The following is a 19779-nucleotide window of genomic DNA, read 5'->3' as shown; positions in this document are numbered from 1 at the left end:
AAAGGTTTTCTTTTGTCTTTTTTTCCCATTTTTTCCAAATAAAAATCAATCCGTAACAATGCAGACTTCTCACAGATATGAAGAGGTTAGATTTGAATTGTTAAGGGATGAGAATGAGTTTATTCTCTCGAATTACATGGAGGAACTTGACATAAAAGCGTACTCTCCAGCCATGGCACTCCGAATTAACGCATATACCTTAATTTTCGTGACATTGGTTCAACTTTGCTTTTTAAACCGGAAGAATAAAATGGCTTAGAAAAAATAACCACTTTTCCCTTAATAATAAGCATAATGAGTGCTAAGGCTTAAGACATAAATCTATGTAGTTACTGGCTGGTTAAAGATACTTTATGCCAATAATGTCAGTATAGTATTTCATAAAAAATAAATAAATTAAATATTACAAAATTACAAAAAAATTTGTTTGTGTAATATAATTCAATAAAGGCCAATTTTTGGATTGCTTTTATGCTACCTTTAAAAGTCAGTGAAAAGGTGTTAAAAAGTTTATGTAATTTAATTTATTAAAATGATCTCATCATTTGGTAAAATAATTGCATTTCTTTTTTCTAAACATTTCTTCCTTAAATGTGCTAAAATAATTGTTTATGGAACCATTAGAGAGCCAGAATCATTAAGATGAACTAGAACCGAAATCATTCAATTCTTTATGATTCCCATCCGCAGTTATTGTAGCAAAAGTTATGTTTTATATGGAACGGTGTCCGGTTAAAGCGTAGAGAAAGGAATGTTTCTTGTATGTTCAAGAGTGTATTGTATGAACAACCTTAAGTGTGTCAGAAGAGCAGCCAATCTGCACTCCGAATTAACGCATATACCTCACTTTTCGTGACGTTGGTTCAACTTCGCTTTTTAAACCGGAAGAATTTAATGGCTTAGAAAAAATAACCACTTTTCCTTTAATAATAAGCATAGGGAGTGCTAAGGCTTAAGACATAAATCTATGTAGTTACTGGCTGGTTAAAGATACTTTATGCCAATAATGTCAGGAGTATTTTATAAAAATAAATACATTTAATATTAAAAAAAGTTTTGTTTGTGTAATATAATTTAATATAGTTAAGGCCAATTTTTGGATTGCTTTTATGCCTTTAAAAGTCAGTAAAAAGACGTTAAAAAGTTATGTAATTTTATTTATTAAAATTCTCATCATTTGTTGCTTTTCTTTTTTTTTTTTATTTCTTCCTTAAATGTGCTAAAGGAATTGTTTATGGAACCATTAGAGAACCAGAATCATTAAGATGAACTGGAACCGGATTCATTAAATTCTTTATGTTTCCCATTCACAGTTATTATAGCAAAAGTTGTTTTATATAGAACAGTGTCCGGTAAAAGCGTAGAGAAAGGAATGTTTCTGGTATGTTCAAGAGTGTACTGTATGAACAACCTTAAGTGTGTCAGAAGAGCAGCCAATGTTTTCTTCTCTCACGAGACTCTGTCTCTTCCCTCCTCATAAAAATTCTTGCAAGCGTTCAAACGGGGCGGGTTCAGCACTTGGTGGGTGCGGTTTTCTCTCTGCCTTCTCCTGGTCGGAAAGGAAACTTTCATCACGAGCTGATTTATGGGTGGCTGCGCTCCCCTTGGGATCAGAAAGTCTTTTTGAATCCTCTTCCCCTCTCCATAAAAAGAAAAGCTGTTTTTGTGTAGTTGTATTTCTTTAAGGTTTAAGAGCCAGGCCCTTGGGGGCCAGTGGAAGGGGGAGTGACAGGCGCTCTTCTAATGTGATGAACTGAGTTCTGGGTTGGGAAAATGACAACAAACACACCAACCAATGAAGTGATGTGCAGCAAAAGATCCTCAAAAGCAAATAAGTAAATGAATAACCTTGCTGCAGTGATTTTAGTTCACGTAAGTGAGAGTAATTGGAATGGTCAGGGGGTTCCCTGTTTTTAATGTCTTTTGCAAACCTCTGTTTCATCTATTCTTTTTAAAGTGCCCCTATTATGCTGTTTTAAAGGCTTCTAATTTTGTTTTGGAGGTCTCCTACGGCAGGTTTAATTTTCTCATAATATACAGTACGTGGCACATCACCACATTTCACCACACACTGTAAAGACCGTAACGATGACGTTGATTTTACCATATCAATCCGAGCGCGAGTCCAATGATGAAACGTTGGAAGAACGAGTTATTAAAGCTCCATTGCATTTCTCAGTAATGCGCTACTCAGTTTGAGGTACATTATGAGATGTTGCAACTAATTCCTCAACATCAGCATGAAAGGGATAGTTTACCCAAAAATAAAAATTAGCCTATGATTTACTCACCCTCAAGTCATCCTAGGTGTATATGACATTCTTCTTTCAGACGAATACAATCAGAGTTCTATAAAAAAAATGTCCTGGCTCTTCCAAGCTTTGTAATGGCAGTGAATGGCTGTTTCTGTTTTGAAGTCCATAAAAATGCATCTATCCGTTATGAAAGTAAAGCTTCTGAAGCGAAGCGATGCGTTTGTGTAAGACAAATATCCATATTTAAAACTTTACAAACTGTAATCTCTAACTTCCATTAACTGTCATACACGCAGTGTTTGATGTAGGGCGCAGGTGTAGCATAAGTTCTGGTGATGAACGCAGAAGCACAGAGGATAGAGCAACACAACTTGATATGCAACTAGCATATTCTCACTGGAGCGTCCTATGTCATGCGCTGGAACGCGTGTACGACAGTTAGCAGAAGTTAATATCACGGGCTGATTTTCATTTTTGGGTGAACTATCCCTTTAACTAGTGTATGTCCGTCAACAAACCGATGTGTACATTTCAAATTTATTGGGGTGCACATGTTGGAACTTTATCAATAATAGTGGTGTGAAGCGTCACTGGTCTCACTATTCAGTTCGATTACATAATCATATTAACAATTAGATTTGATATCACGATGCATTGCATCCTCAATTTTTTATTTTACAGCACATGGCTGCATTTTTGTCAATGAATACAAGCAGTCCGATATATGAACTCCCATATTTTATCTACTCCAAGAAAGTTCACTTCCTGAATGCAAACATCAAACACTACTCAAGTCTGAACACCACAGGCGACAGGACCTTTTTGAACTAACAAACACTAGTAAATACTAAAAGCGCATGAAACTGTCAAGTAGTTACAATAGCGCTCACACACACTCGCCGTTTTACGCTAGTGCAAGAAGCGTGTATGTGACAAATGATGTCAGAGAGACGCCAGTAGGCTGAAACGGCTATAATCGATTATGGTCAATTACTGCATCGATGCAGAATTGTCCATGCAACAATTAATTTCAACACGCCTAATCAATAACGGTTCATACATTAGCCCAACACCAACGTGAATGACTGATGCAACACAAATTGCTCCATCCTTTATCATTACTGAAAAAATAGTAAGAAAGACAGACAATCTGCATTAATAGACAGAGTTTTAGGTAATGGTCGCCCCCAGCTGCTTAGAACTATTTCAGTAAGGCAGTAATAATGTGAGTTAGCTGGAAACCTACACAATATAAAACACAAAACTACATATTTTGAACACCCGGTAGAAAATATATACATCAATAATTATTCATACTGATTCCGAGGAACAAGCTGGTCCAAATAAACTGGGTACTGACCCCGTCTTTCTTCAATAGCAAGCGTTTTTGCAAATCCTGTGTTGAACTGTGAGATTTGAGAAGTAGTCGTCAGTAAAATGACGTTTGAGGGCTGGTCAAGTTGTTTGCGGGCGTACAACGTACAACATAGCATTATACAAATGTCTTTTCTAGTGACATAGCAGTCACACAGTAGTATTCGAAATACAAACGACTCATATAGGCGGTTCGAGTCTTTCTTTTTGGAAGGCGATAACTTATCGTGCACTTTCGACTTTACAAGATTGCAGAACGTTTACATTCACAAACAGCTATATTACAATACACACTGCATGAAAGGGAATATTCGAAAAACCATAATTGGGGCACTTTAAAAGAAAGACCATTAGAGCTCTCTGACGTTGTTCAGTAATTGGCCCAGTGTAGGAAAGCCATTATTCTTTTTTCCAATACTCACCCTGGTCTCATTTGACTCTTTGTAGTTGGACCTAATCTGACACTGTTTGCGGTCAGGCCAGGTAATGAGGCTGCCCCCAGCATGCACTTGGTTGGCCCTTTTAAAGAGAACAGGGTCAAACAGGACCAGGAAGGGTGGAGCTGGGTCACTGCGGCATGGCGCCTCCTAGCAGGAGATAGCACTGTTTTATGGGTAATTAACTCTTATGTGCTCCTCGCCCCTCACTGCTGGAGCCTTGGGTTTGTTAATGGATCGGCAGCGGAGGGCAAAGAGTGTGTGTTCTTGTATTGACAGATTATTTATAGATTATTATTTTTTTCTTTTTAAAGAACAGGGTTCCATTTTTAAATCTTTGAGTCAGGTTGAATTTACGACAGCTGCCAGACTTTTTAAAAGTATAGGCTATTTTATTCTCTGATGGTATTATGGAAATGATTTCTTATTTTAGGTCGGTAAGGTTTTTTTAAATGTTCTAAAGCCCCTTATCCTCACCAAGGCTGCATTTGTTTGATTAAAAATACAATGAAAACGGTAATATTGTGAAATATTATCATTTAAAATATATTTTCTATTAATATGTTTTAAATGTTTATTTATTCCATGTGATGGAAAAGCAGAATTTTCAGCATCATTGCTCCAGTCACACGATCCTTCAGAAATCATAATATGCTGATTTTGTGGTTAAGAAACATTTCGTTAACATCATCTTCAATGCTGAGAACAGTAGTGCTGCCTAATGTTTTTGGGGAATCCTTGATAAAAAAATGTTTTTTTCCTCCTCAGGATTCTTTGACTAGAAAGTTCAAAAGATCAGCATTTATGAGAATTTTTTGTTTGTTTGTCAAATGTAAAATTCTTTACTGTCACTTTTGATCGGTTTAATTCATTTCTTTAAATAAAAAAAAGAAATTTGTACAAGAGTACTATCGTTTTTCTGTATCACATCAACATTATAGTAGCATGGCAAATGTGAATACGTTGCAGTACGTCCCTGTGCTGGTGTGGAGTAAAATGACCTGACCTCTGCTCTTAAACTTTAGCTGCAGTCTCAGTGCCACTTGAGTGGAAAAGTTAAAAGACTGATAGTCTAAAGGGCTCATAACCACCTGGAATGGTCCCTGCAGTCATGTCACCAGTGTTTTAATGGGCTGTTTTGCCTTTGAAAGTGTGTAGGGGTCATAAAGGCACGAGCAGGATGGTGGGAGTGAAAGGATGTGAGAGGCCTTATCTTTTGCCTTTGGTTTGTATCTTTCACATGGTTTTTGTGTGCGTATATATTTCTGTTTATCAGTTGTTCTGTGCTTTGCTGCTCTTCCCACAAATATTTCAATGCCATGACATTTATTGTTTCCTAGGCCCGCTGGTTCTGGGAAGCCTACTTCAGCTCCATGAAGGCTATTGGCATGACAACTCTCCAGATCATTAATGATCGCATCTACCCGTATGCAGCTCGTACCTACGAAGAGTGGAACAATCCTCCTGTAGTTGTAAGTAACTTTTTTTGGTCTTTTTTATTGCATATGCACAGTGGATTTTAAATGTTAAATTAGTTTCTCCTGGTCACATGTTATTTAGAGCCGTTTCTTGGAGAATAATCCAAATTCTATAAGATTGAAATCGGTTATTTCGAAGTAATTCAGAGTGATTTATTTATTTTATTTTATTTATTCATTTATTTATTTGATTATTTATTTTTATTTTGCACTCTACAATAATGTATATTAAGTCTTTATTGGTGAATGTTTTGCTGTTTGAATAATAACCGGCTCTAACCACAACAAAAAAGATTTGATGCAGTACTATATTTTTATGTAGATGTAAAGTAGTTAATTGAGAGGCATTGATTCATTGATGCATATCATGTCCTGCATGTGTTCATGATACAAATTGAGGCCCCGTCCACGGAGACGCGTTTAGCTGTATACGTTAAAAAATTGTACCGTATCAACACGGATCCGGCGTTTTGGGAGCATGAATCCGATATTTTTTGAAACGGGGTCCCAGAGTGGATAAATCTGAAAACGACACCCTTGCGTTTTCGTGTGTACAGCCAATCCGTATGTTTGGTGAAATGGTGATGTCATCACACCACATCCCGCAAGGGAAAGACTAGAAAGGAATACAACTACGGGCACTGGGCATGCGCACATCAATATTACGGCATTTAATTACTGTATTTGCATTATTGTAAGCCAGGGTAGGTTTAGGGTTGGGGTAGGTGTAGGCGTTAATAAAACACTTCTGGTAAGTAGCAATTTTATTTATTGTTATTTTATTGTGATATTTTGCCTCACTTCCTACCATTTCTGTACCTCTTCTAGCCAGAACTCTTCTTATCCGTTTTTAGTGTATTTATGTGGCAGAGTTTCAGTGCTCTGGTGTGTACGTGGATATTTCTTGGAACGAGGGGGGGGAAAGATCGGGTGGGGAAAGCTCGGGCTTCGTGTGGACGGGGCCTTAGACTAGGTGTAAATAGGCCTTTACCCAAAGCACAGTGTTAAATCAGTATCAAATGTTACATTTTTATCCAGTTCTTGTTCTTTTATAGAAACTGATTCTTGTGGTGTGTAAGGACATTAAATGTTTTTTTGCCGAAAATTGTCCATGTTCTTCTCTAAATTTAAAGCCTAAATTGGATGTTAGATCAAGATACAATGTATGGTTAAGTGAGAGAGTGCTCTTGTGCCCGTACTTTACAGCTCTGTGTCATTTCACACGGCGTCACTCTAGTAGTGGCAGCAGACAGCTTTGTAAAGACAACATTACACATTGGTGTGAGCTTCAGAATACTGCAGCGTCACATGAAGGGCGTCTGTCTGTCTGTCTCTTCAATGACTCTTTAGAGCACAATTCCAGGCTTGTAACTTGCTGTGTGCCGAAAAATGACTAATCAAACTTCTCTCTGGTTTTGTACACAGTCAAAAATTAGACCAGAAATGAGAGAAGTGTGGAGTTCATTAGGGGTTTTGTTCAATATTGTCAATAGTTCTCATCGTCTCGTTACCATTCAGATCAGATGGAGGGATCCAGACCCCCTGGAGGCTAATAGTCCTGCCTGTGTATATTTTGACCGCTAGCATTACGGGAAATATTAAATGCTTTCTGAATGTTCAGTAAAAACATGCTGAGCAGAATCGGAGCAGTACATAAATCGAGTGCATTTCTTGTTCTGCTTCCCTATATCCACCGGGACATAATTGAAAGCACATTTCTCCAGCTCTGCCTTAGGAGACGTCATCAGGACAGGCAGCTTTTTGTGCTTGACTTCTGAGGGAACTTGCATTCAGCCTCTGCTAACCAAAGAATGCTTTATGTTCCATCATTCATTTATTATCTGTGAAGAATTCTTAACATCAGTCGTTTTTGGGATGCCAGGTTGAATTTTTAAATGCTGAAATAACTGGAAAGGTTAATAGTGCCGAAAATATAAGCTCCTACTTCATATGTGTGATTTGTAAATGTGCATCTTTCATGTATACATTTCTCATCCCATTTCTTCCTTGCATTGAAAAAAGTGCAGGCACTGTTCATCTGTTTGAGGGACGAAAACTAAAGCAACGTGACCGCTGCCTGTTCTCGACAGTTCAAATCTCCAGGAAGCCGCTGCCACTTAGAATGCAGCTCTTATTTTAGCCCAGTCTCTGTGATGTTAGCAATCGCTGCCCATCAGCTTCAATGAGAATCTGGAGGTAAATGTTCTGCGCACTGAGCCTTTGCAATTGAACAGGCGTCCATGCTTTCATCTGGGTTCCATTTTCGACTAATCCCAAAGCTGTACTAGTATGATCCCAGCTGCAAGACTCGCCAATCCCCTTCGGCCCACATGAAACGGCCTGCAATCCCTCACCGTCACTCGAGCCGCCTGTAACCTCCTCTTCACGTATGACAAAAGAATACTGTTGCCCAATAACAAGCTTTTCATGAGTAATTATACCTAACCCACACACTTTCGTATCCGAGATGATAATAACGGCCTTGTCTTTAGGTGGTGAAATTCCTCTTCGTACCATGTATTTCAAAGTATAAATGAAGAGATTCAAATGGGACTTTTGGCATGGAATTTCAGATCTTGGAGAGTCTGGATGGCTTTGGTTTGAGCAAATCTGCCTTTACAGAAACAAGCCAAAAGTTGAGAACCCGGTCATTTAAGGCTTGTTCCAAATAGCAGGTGAACACTGACTAACCGCAAGCAAATATTCTGGCATTGATTGTCGGAATAAAAAATTAGTCTTGTTTTCCTGCTTATTTACTTTAACAATTCACAAAGACTCAACATATGCCGAACCGCACTGGAGCCTGCCCAATTAGATCAGAGCGTTCTGACCAAGCTTATACGCACCACACCCCAGTGTTCTTCTTTATTCTTCTTACCACTTATATGTCACAGTGGTACTTTAATTATTTCCCCCTCTGCTTTTGGTGTCCATGTCAGGCACCTCAAAGAAATTTCCATTGGCGTATAAAGTTTGTTTTTTATTAGCAGGATGGTTGACTGATGTTGTATGAAGGACGGCTGTGTCCATGGTGACAGACCATGGCGGACGCTGCGAGGGAGCTGGTTAACCACGACTCTCTATTTGCGGGCACCTTCAGCAGCTGCTGTATGGGAGGGAGTAAAGGGCCCACGGCCTTGCTGTAGGCTATCAGTGCCATATAATCTCTTCTTGCGGGTCGCATTTTGTGGGCCCTTTGAGTTTTTATTTGAATCAAATTCACGCTTTGATTAAAGGAAGTGTTATTAGTAGTGTTAAAATGAAAACTTGAGCAAATTTTTAAATGGAGGCCTCACACCAATAGTGAGAATTTTACATGGACGAATTCAAAGATTTAGTGTTTTTTTTGGTAGAAATAAAAACGTAATTGCATCTTTTTTAGCCAAATCCAGTCTAAATCACTTCAAACCAAGTCCAATGCTGAATTTTCCTTATGCACTGGTGAGTTTTTGAAAAGAATAATTAAATTAGTCTTCCAATTAAAGGTGAAGCAGTCTTTTCTTTTTTGTTGCTGCAGTTACAGGAGCTTTTTGTTATTTGTCGCTTTGTTTTGTGTCTCTTCTCCACTGACAAAGTAGAAGAGACCATGAAACGACAAAGAAAGTCTGTATACTCGCTCTACGTTCAGTCCTTATCCTTCAGGCCAATAAACAGCAGTCTTCATGACCGCATCAGAGGCCCTTTAAGCACTCGCAATATTTACTTTACAGCGTCACTTGATCTGGGTTCCAGTCCGTGCATCTTTGGGAGTTTACGGGCTGTTTTAAAGCGGGCCAGGAAGATGAGCCAAGCCCCACACTGGCAGGAGACAGCCACTGACGCCGATAGCGTCCCAGCACCCCTGCTTCACCCCGGTCCTGCCAGGACTCATCTGCACCCCTGCTGCACCAGAGTTCACTGGAGTGCAGTCATAAAATTCCACTCTCGACAAAACAGCTCAGGATAAATAGGAACAAAAGAGATCCAAATTAGATTCGGAATTGTGCTCATTAATAGATGTATCACTTTACATTAAAACCCGAGCTTGCTTTGGTGGTGGTCTAATGGATTAACAGCCACAGTAAACGTTTTATACATACTTAAACTGTTGAAGAAGCATATGGAATTAAGCAGGAATTGATATAAAATACAAATTTAGACAAAATGCAGTTAGCACATTACGAGAGGAAGTTTAGATCTTATATCTAACTATTTACAGCTCATGGTTTGAGTATGTCCAGAAATAGTTCAGAATATCATGAATTGGTGAGACATTTTTGACTCTGAAAAATAATCTCTGTAATAGAGATCTCTCTTATGGAGCGGTGTAGATCTAGCTCATCAATAGACAACTATTGTTGATGGTCTCTTGATAAGATTAAAAGTACCGAGTTGGTGTGGACTACACCTAACGGTAATGGCAATTGCTGTTGTATAAATGCTTTACACTGGTATTAAGTTCTCAGTTTCTACTTGTTTTGTAGGAAGGGAAATATTAAGACCATTGATGTTTTGACCAAGCTTCAGAGGATACCATATGTTAGCATTTTATTTCAAGAAGAACACCAGGAAGTTTAACATTCTAATCAAATTCAGATACATAACAGTTAACAGGAAAAGGATGGATGGATGCCATGGAATGACAAAGAGCCTGAGGCGAGGAAGTATTTAATTTAGCTCTTAATATCTGACCAAAGTGTATTGGATCTTCACATTGTCGTCTTCTGCTCTCCGCCAGACTTCACTCAGGTCAGCTAAGGAAAACATTCTCTCTGGATCCATCCACTTATTGAAATTTAGTCTACCACAAGGAATGTAGCACCTATGCACACAAAGCCTTTAGTGGATTAAACTGCGATAGGAGTTTTACAGGACTGTCATGATAGAGATGCTTTATTGGGTAGCTTCAAGTCCTTGGTTATAGGGTAAAATCCTGGCTGAAAGTACTTAATCTTATTTTACTTTTTGCCAAAGACTGAAGGAAGTTTAGGCGAATGCACAATGAAAGGTCATGGCATGCTGCTCCAGCTGTTTGTTAACTCTGCTCTAAACTTTGTTGGTTATGTGCTCGACATTCCATGCCACTTTTAATCACCTACCCACCACTGCTGGTTATTAGCATTCTCAGTAATCTTTAAATTTTATAGCCCATGCGTGTTTCCAAATAAAGCCATGTTTTGGCTGAGGCTGCTGATTATCTTACTGCACTTCAGGTCATTAAAAAAGTCATGGAAATGCTTGCATTTATTGTAAAGATAAGAAAACCGGTGCGTTGAATTGAGTTGCCCACTGATTTATTTAAATTGGTTGTGTTTTTCCCCAACAGAAATGGTCAAGTGTGAACAGCCCACTTTTCCTTCCTCTCATTCCGCCACGCTCACCTGGGTTCACGGCTGTGGTGTTGACATATGATCGTATCGAAAGCCTCTTTAGGGTCATCACTGAGATCTCCAAGGTGCCAAGCTTGGCCAAACTACTGGTGGTGTGGAACAACCAGAACAAGAGCCCCCCTGAAGGTTAGTGTCACGTTGTTTGAACTAGGGAGGCATTAAATAAAGGTTAAATAAAAAACAAACATTGTGATAGCCCATATTGGCAGGTATTAGATATTTAATTGCTTTAATTGTCCCCTATTTTTACTTTTAGATAACTTTTATCATTATGGTAACACTCACTTAAGTTAATCTTTAAAACACTAAAAACTTCTTTGAGCAAATCTTTAGCAAACATAAAAAACAATTAATATCCCTTGTTCATACTGTATATGAAAATGTTTGATGCTTAAATTCACTTTTAGCATTTAAAATGATTGATTTTACTTTGTATAATTGATATTTATTTTAGACATTATAGAACATAGAAACAGGATAGAATTAATATCAGACATTTATTTGTTATTGGCCATAGCATGAAGAAAATGATTTCACTGAAGTTCACTGCCAGAACTTCAATATCAATGCCATAACTAAAAGAGATAAGAGATAACTAAATCTACACTGCTGTACTGACATCTTTAGTTATTAAAGAACGAAAATGTGACACCAGTATGAAATGCTGTTGTGTGGCTCTCACAAAAGACATGAAACCCCTGATATGGAACAGATGAATGATAAGCTAGTGAGTTGCCAAATCGTGTTCCTCTTGAGGTTGGAGAATTGAAAGCATGATGTGCCTTGGTCTGGGGCCAGACCTTTCTGGTTTATCTTCAGATATGGAGTGTGAACCCAAGCCTTTGGTATATCCACTGGCATATGGCTGCATGTGAGGAGACAGCAGAAATGTGGCTTTTCTCATCGACTGTTTGTAAGCTGTTGACGAGTCCTCTTACTCCAGACTAGATGAATTAAGTGCATTTTAATTCATTTTGATATATGGCCTGTTTTCACCAGACGTCCACCCTTAAACTTTATTGTCAAACCGAAAGGATCGTTTCAATAACAGTCTTCCTTTCCTACAGCTGTGGTCAAATTTATGGCCCATTAGATATGTCAAAATAAGCTGATATTAGTAGTTATTTATTGTGGCTCTGCCTCTAATAATACTGCTTAACAAGGCGATTAGGTATGCGTCCGTTTATGAAGTCCTTGTGGAAAAAAAGAGGAATGGGGAATTAAATATATCCTCTATAGATTTGAGTAATGCCATTATGAAGGGAAATACTTTGAAGTAGACTAATGGTTCTGTGTTGCCTTTGATTAGAGGCGTCAGTGAAGCCGGGCTCAAGCTTTGTGACCCATTAGAACTAATAAGGTCTGTTCACGGGTCAACCTGGGGCTCAGGACCTGATGAGGATGGATTTCCTCCACACCCTTTTCCATCGCTGATTATGTTTGTTTATTTCGAGCAGCCTTAGCTGCCCAAATCTTGACTGTTTGTCATTTTAATGAGGTGCTGGGGAACTCTGACTAAAGGATTGCGTCTAGGGAGTTAAACACTTGACTTAATACACTCGGAGGGGAGGAGAACTTTTATTTGGTGGTGTCACAGGGGATATAATTTGCTAAATGTTCATATTTAAAGTACAGCCCAAATGAAATTTCAGTACCGGGCAAGGAAGTGTTTACTGGCCATTTAAAAAAAACACGTTCAGATTGCTGCTTGTTCTTATGGTGCAGCTTTATGATGTGTGAACATCTAAGTTTGTGTGTTGTGCCGCTCTGGATTACGCCAGTTAGGTTTAGTTGTTAAAATGTTTCTTGTCTTTGTAGTCCATCTTGTCTGTGTTTGTCTTTGTCTTAGTTGAAAACACTGTGCCAGGCTTGGATGTGGTGACAGTATCAGTTTACTTGCATGTGAAGATCTGGCTCTTCTTTCAGCCTTCGTCTGGAGCCAGGGAGGTTTTCCGGCAGTTAGGAAATACTTTTTTTTCCCCCTTCATAGTTTGTTGTGTGATCTTGTGGAAGTACACTGTAGGCTGAAATGCTTCGTCCTAACGGAGATGAGCTCATTCCAGATCTCCGGAGATTTCCAGGGTCTATGCCCTGGCTTTGGGGTAGCAGTATAATTGCAGACTCTCCTAGTCTTAGGGTCTCTGTATTTGAGTTCCAGTAGACTCTCTCTCGTCAGTTTTATTAGGTGACACCGTGCCCCATCTGTCTTCTGCGTGCTCTGAACTCCTCCCAAGCCCTTATACAACAGAAAATAAAGAGCGTTGTCTCTTCTGCCCTGAGAAGAATGTAAGTGCGGTCAGATTCATATGTGCTTTTACTCAGTGATGTGTTTAGATTTATCCACCCACGCTCTCTTTTCCACAGTTGCTGCCATCTCTCATAGTTTGTCATCTTCTCTGAAACCGACAGTGTATTATTATTAGCTCACTGTTTTCTTTTTCTCCTTCTCTCTGTAACAGAGTCACTGTGGCCCAAAGTCGCAGTACCTCTTAAAGTGGTCCGCACCAAAGAAAACAAGCTCAGCAATCGCTTCTTCCCGTTCGATGAGATCGAGACAGAAGCTGTTCTGGCTATTGATGATGACATCATCATGTTGACCTCAGATGAGCTTCAGTTTGGATATGAGGTAGTGAAAGCCCCAAATCCCTGCTTGCATACTTCTACTTGCTATGAAAAACATGAACTACACTGAACTACACTGAAGGTTCCTCTAAAATGGCACATGCACTACCGCTGAAAAGTTTGGGGCCAGTAAGATGTTTTGTTTTTTTCTAAAAGATATGAACACAGTAAGTTTGTATTATGGATTTTTCCAGCAAGGTTGCAAATACTACAAAAAATGGTGCTCTTTTGAACTTTTCTCAGGTTTCTTTGATTAATAGAAAGTATCACCGTCTCCACAAAAATTGTAAGGAAGAAATAAATAAGTTTCGCCCTAGATTCTTAGTTTGTTTGGAGCATTTGATGTTTGAACTTGGTGCGTTTTCCCCCTTAGTTCGGTTTGTGTAGGAACAAAGCAAACCAACTGCAGGTCTGAAAAATGCTGAAAGACTGAAAGAAATGTTAGCACTCATAGTTATGTGTTAAAGAAAGCCATTCCATATATTAATATAGCCTCCATGTGACTTGAAGATCGACACACAGGAGGAGCACCTTTTATCTTGATAGTCAAATGGATTCTATTGATGTAGCTGCTTTTTAAACCAAATTCACAGAATCTGGAGCAACTAAGGGTTAATTGTCGTCCCCACATGCACAATGATGATGGAGCAGAACTGTGATCCCAGAACCTCTTTGGGTCACTCCTACTTAAAATTGAGATTACATGCATCGCAGGATCCTCTATTGCCTAAATCGGTGCTCAGCATCTCAAAGCATTCCTTACAGTTGAAGTCTCTATTTTTTTATAATTTAGCTTTTTATATGTGAAGGATGACAGGACAAGCAATGCTGTCCATGGCTGCAGGCTTGCCTTCAACTCACCTGCAGGCATTTATACACTATTGAGCGAATGAAGTGTAATTTATGGATAATTGTATGAAATGGAAGACAGCTTTAGACATGGCTGCCTGGCTACAACACTAGCTGCTTATGCTACTCGTGAATGACATTCAAGAATTTCTACATCATATCCTGTAGGCCTGCCTGTCATTTTTTGGATTAACAAACCGTTAGATTTAAACTTCATTGATTTAACCTTTGATATTCATGGTTTAGCATCCTTTGAACCCAGTGTTATCTAAATGACTGTAATTGTTCAACAATTTACTGATCTTTTGTGGTCTTAGCATTTGTGAAGGCTTATATTATGCCTCAGATATGCTGCGTGTCTGTGTCTAGGTTTGGCGTGAGTTCCCAGACAGGCTGGTTGGATATCCCGGACGGCTCCACTTATGGGACCATGAGATGGGCAAGTGGAAATATGAATCTGAGTGGACCAATGAAGTGTCAATGGTCTTGACTGGAGCTGCGTTCTACCATAAGGTAAAGCACAAATCTGTCATAGACTTTGTCACCTCCATCCAGGGTTGCTTTCTGCCGAAATCATTTTCTCCGTGTCTCCATCCTCCCTCAGTGGTGTCCTTCAGAGATCAAGAGAAGTTATCTCATTTGTAATTCAAAACCCTCAATGATGTTCAACTTTCTCTTCTAGTATCCATTTCTTCACTCATCTCTTTCCCCCCATCAAAATGGCTGATTATGCTTCTCGTCACAAATTGTTACGTTTATTTTTACTTTCCAGTACTTCAACTATCTCTACACATATAAAATGCCTGGAGACATCAAGAACTGGGTGGATGCTCATATGAACTGCGAGGATATTGCCATGAATTTCCTTGTCGCCAACATCACTGGCAAAGCCCCAATAAAGGTAACATAACCTCAGAGTTCAATATTGTTAATGCCTGTGGTTTTGGTTCTACTACAAAGGGGCTATATCATGGATTTTACATGCTTTTTTGAAATAAGAGTACACACAGTTTTTTAGTGCACCCAAATCACTAATGGAAACGAATATAAAAAAAAGTAATCTTCACCGTATTTTCCTACATATACTGCCATTCAAAAGTTAGGGGTCGGTAATGTGTTTTTGAAAAGTTAAGCTTAAAGGTGGGGTAGGTAAGTCTGATCTAAAACACTTTTGTCCAAATTTGTTTAAATTGTCTTTATATGTCAATACATAATTAAAATTTAAGTACTCTGAAAAAGAGAGTATAAAAATCGAGTGACTCTAGACTTTTTAATCTGCAATAAACATCGCTCATTATTTTCGTTCGGGCCGAATCAAGTGATTGGCTTGCGCGCCTGTCACTCTCTCTCGCTACCATGGCTACCGCCGCTTTTGCTCAGGATCTGCCCACATGCGCGCGCCACAGTGTTGCCAAGTCGGGCTACTTCAAACACTGTTGCCGCGGGCTGTTTCTCATGTCCGCGGGTTGAAGCGACCCCAATTATGTGATGTTTTGCCCCGGGATTTGCGAATTTTAGCAGGAAGCCCTACCAAAAAGACACATATTTTACCCCCCAAATGCGATTTTTACCGGAGAAACACGATCGGGCTTGTTTTGGGCTAGTTTTGAGTAGCAATTGGGCGGATATTGTTGTGAAAACCTGGCAACCCTGGCGCACCCGTTTGAGTTCAAGAGACTGTATTTCTGCTGGACAGGTAATCTTTCATTTTGATTATAAATTTTTTTGGTTTATGTTTTCATGAAGCATTTCTCACTAGCACACGTTAGTAGAGACTTAGTAGAGATGATAAATACTCAATACGCTTAGCTCAAGTTGATCGCTGTCGTGTTGAATTTCGCAAAATGTAACTCTAGATAACAAAATGCATGTGTAAAAGCTAGTACACCGCATCCAGGAACTTTTTTTAGAACTAAGTTAGCTTTAGCTACTACCCTCTGTCTAAACTCTTTTACCATGTTCACCAGGAACTTTACCTGCACGTTTATTTCGGCCCTTGGTTTGTTTTTATATACTCTACCAATGTTTACATCTTGTATCTGTGTGTGTCGTAGACCCTGTGTTGTGTGTGTATTTTAAACTTTACCAGTATCGTTATTCTAGCTTGAGAGTGAGTACTAAAAGACATCTTATTTGTTTATATTCATAATGATAAAAGTTAGATTTTTTTATTACATGTGATTCTGACATGATGTCACTACATGCACTCCGCTCCTTCTTCTCCGCTCGTCTCAGGTAAATAATGCGTCTTTCAGCTGAGCTGATCGCGGTCGGCGTAGCGCGTTCATGTGTTTTGGGGGCGTGGCTTTGGAAAGAGCCCAGAAGGGAGAAGGTGGAGTGAATGGAAATAATGAGCTGTCTTTAAAACAGTCGTGAGAGGTCTACATGCACTCAATTTTCATACTTTCTTTTTCAGAGTACTTACATTTTAATTATGTATTGATATATAAAGAAAGTTTAAACAAATTTGGAAAAAAAGTTTTTTAACCAAATCCTACCTACCCTACCTTTAACAGGGCTGCATTTATTTGATCAAAAGACAGTAAAAACACATTAATTTAGTGAAATATTATTACAAGTTAAAACAAATCATTTAAAACCACAATCATTAGCCATTACGCCAGTCTTTAGTGTCACGTCATACTTCAGAAATAATTCTAATATACTGATTTGCTGCTCAAGAAACATTTCGTTATGCTGCTTAATATTTTTGTGAAAATCGTGATGCTTTTTACAGGATTCCTTGATGAATGGAAAGTTCAACAGCACTTATTTGAAATAGAACACTTTTGTTGTAATGTTATAAAGGTAATAATTACTGTCAATTTTGATCAATTGAATGCGTGCTTGCTGAAAAAATTTATTAATTTCTGTGAAAAAATAAATAAATACTGAAAGCCAAACTTTTGCAACATTGTGAGTGAATGGACACAATGTTAATATTGCAGATTATTAAAGCTTTCATTTAAAGATTCAGACAAATTGACAAATGGGTTATTAGATCATGTTTTGGATGTAAAAAAAAAAATATGATCACTTAAAAATGAATGTGGGCGTTCCCTAAAAGAATGCGGATATTCTGACAGTGTGCTCTGTCTCTGATCAGCCTTCGCCCTCTCCTCCAGCCTCTACAGTCTGTAGTCTACAGTGACTCTGTCCAGGTGCTGTTCGGCCTGTAAAGCCCTGGCCTTAACCTCTGTTATCTGGGTGTCACTGTCTGCCTCTCTCCTGCTCGCTCTGTTTTCCTAAGCTCACTGGGGTACATTCATTCTGCAGTCAGTTACGCCATGAACCTTCTCCCCTCTCTCCTCCACATCCCCACATCACCCACACCTCCTAGTGCCCCAAGCCCAGGCTCCCACTGTGGAGAGTGTCAGTCAAGTGTGTGTGGGTTGTTGGAGGAGGAATGGGGCAGAGGGGTCGTACATCATTCGTCTAATGAGCGCGGCAGATACGGTCGTTTAGCTAGGCCACGGGCACGGACGGCTCTCTCATTACATCTGACTTATATGACCTGTCATCAAGTCTTCTCCTCCCACCCAGCTCCCAAACACACACACACACACACTCTTCACAGAGGCCCTTCATTGCAGCCCCAGCTCATTATTAAACAACCTTATCGATGTTGTGTCAGATTCTGTTGTTTTTTAATATAAGGAGTGTGTCATGATTTCTCAGCATTAAATTGTGAGCTACAGACACATGTAGGTCAGATAATTTTGAGGTAAGAACCGATAAAACACTATTTTTTTGTTGTTGTAAAAAAGGAAAGTATCTGCTTTCTTATAATATGTGTCATAACTCTAAATATTCCAAACAATTTTCAGGCATTTTTGACAGTTAGATTTATTCAAACATACGTTAAATATGTTAAGACACCAGTAACAGGTTGAATAAAAATGTATTGCATTTATAATATAGTCTATATATTTAAGAATATATTTACAATTGTAGCTTTATACTTTTCAACTTTTCAACTTTATACTTTTATTCTTTTTCAAGTTTATTTTTTTAAAGATAACCAGCTTTCCTGAGATAAATGTTTTGTTGATGGCTTGATTAGGCAATTGCAGTACAATTTACTTGAAAAGTATGTTCTCTCATGTATATTTAATTATTCTTTCAGATGGCTATTCATGTTTTTTTCATGCTATAACTAGTGATAAAGAGAAAGAGATTATTGGTTAATGTGCACTTCTTGTCACACCATATTAATGAGCATCAAAATTACATTTATTGTTTCTTTTTTTAAATAATACGGTTTCAAAAAAGGCTCTTACAAAGAATGCCAAATGCCACCTTCTGACATCTCAAAATGAGAAGAATAAATACCAAATTATTTGAAATAAATCTTGTGGTGGGAGAAATACTATTAAAAACCATTGCATCCGTATTATGTATTTTATATGGCAAACTCTATTTGTGCGATAACCACCAAATGTCAAAATTGTTGTAGCACTTCATTGACTTAAGTGACTTATAACAATATATATAAACACACACACACACACACACACACACACACACACACACACACACACACACACACACACACACACACACACACACACACACACACACACACACACACACATATATATATACATATATATACATATATATACATATAGACAGACAGACAGACAGACAGACAGACAGACAGAAAAACCAAACTTGTGGCTTCCACATAAAAACTAGTGTCACATTTGTTTTGTTTTTTCTCTTTACCGTAGGTTACTCCTCGGAAAAAATTCAAGTGCCCGGAGTGCACAGCGATTGACGGGTTGTCCCTGGACCAGACGCACATGGTGGAAAGGTACAGTATAACCAGGGATTCCCTTTAGTTGGGCAGAGTGGGCTCTGGCGGCATTATTGGCATATGAAGCACATTGTGGGTTTTACCAACAATTGGCTCATTGTAGCTCAGTACAGGAGATACTTTCCTGTGCTCTGAGATCAAAACATTCAGATTCACTGGACCTTACAAAAAACTTTCCTTCTCAAAGAACTGTGACTTTCCTCTCTGTCAGAGGTTCACCACAAATCATTAATTCATTCGGAGTTTCAATTCAAGTATGAACCAAGCGAAGCACGCATCAGAAAGGCTTGAACTGATTTTCTTTGAAAATCACAACCGTTTCCTTGTCCGCTGAAGCATAGTCTCGAGTCTTGATGATTGGTTTCATACTTCCGAGCTGTTTTTGAGGAATTAAAGCAATAGTCTGGTGGACTCCGAAGCAGCCTGCGAGAGAGTGTTTGACCTTGAAGTGAATACGGAGTGGTTGCAGCCAATCAAGGGCTTCTTTGACTGCTGAACCTTTCCAGAGGTCACACTTGTTTAGAGCCTCTGGTTATGCTTCTCTCTCTTGATATGTGTCCTGGGAATGCCAGACAT

The 19779-nt window shown here is 38.8% G+C and overlaps 1 protein-coding gene across 1 annotated transcript in view; it reads left to right on the top strand.

The window, feature by feature from the left end:
• Window positions 1–19779, top strand: part of ext2 (exostosin glycosyltransferase 2) — a 33228-nt gene that overhangs the window by 11009 nt on the left and 2440 nt on the right. Inside the window, exons 9-14 of the mRNA XM_079810563.1 lie at window positions 5407–5538; window positions 10850–11039; window positions 13373–13539; window positions 14754–14897; window positions 15157–15285; window positions 19118–19200. Coding sequence (XP_079666689.1) covers window positions 5407–5538; window positions 10850–11039; window positions 13373–13539; window positions 14754–14897; window positions 15157–15285; window positions 19118–19200 — 845 coding nt within the window. The remainder of the gene's footprint in view (window positions 1–5406; window positions 5539–10849; window positions 11040–13372; window positions 13540–14753; window positions 14898–15156; window positions 15286–19117; window positions 19201–19779) is intronic.

The sequence above is a fragment of the Gobio gobio genome (genome assembly GCF_949357685.1).
Source record: "Gobio gobio genome assembly, chromosome: 2".
Classification (NCBI taxonomy): Eukaryota; Metazoa; Chordata; class Actinopteri; order Cypriniformes; family Gobionidae; genus Gobio; species Gobio gobio.
This window is presented reverse-complemented; position numbering and strand designations above follow the sequence as displayed.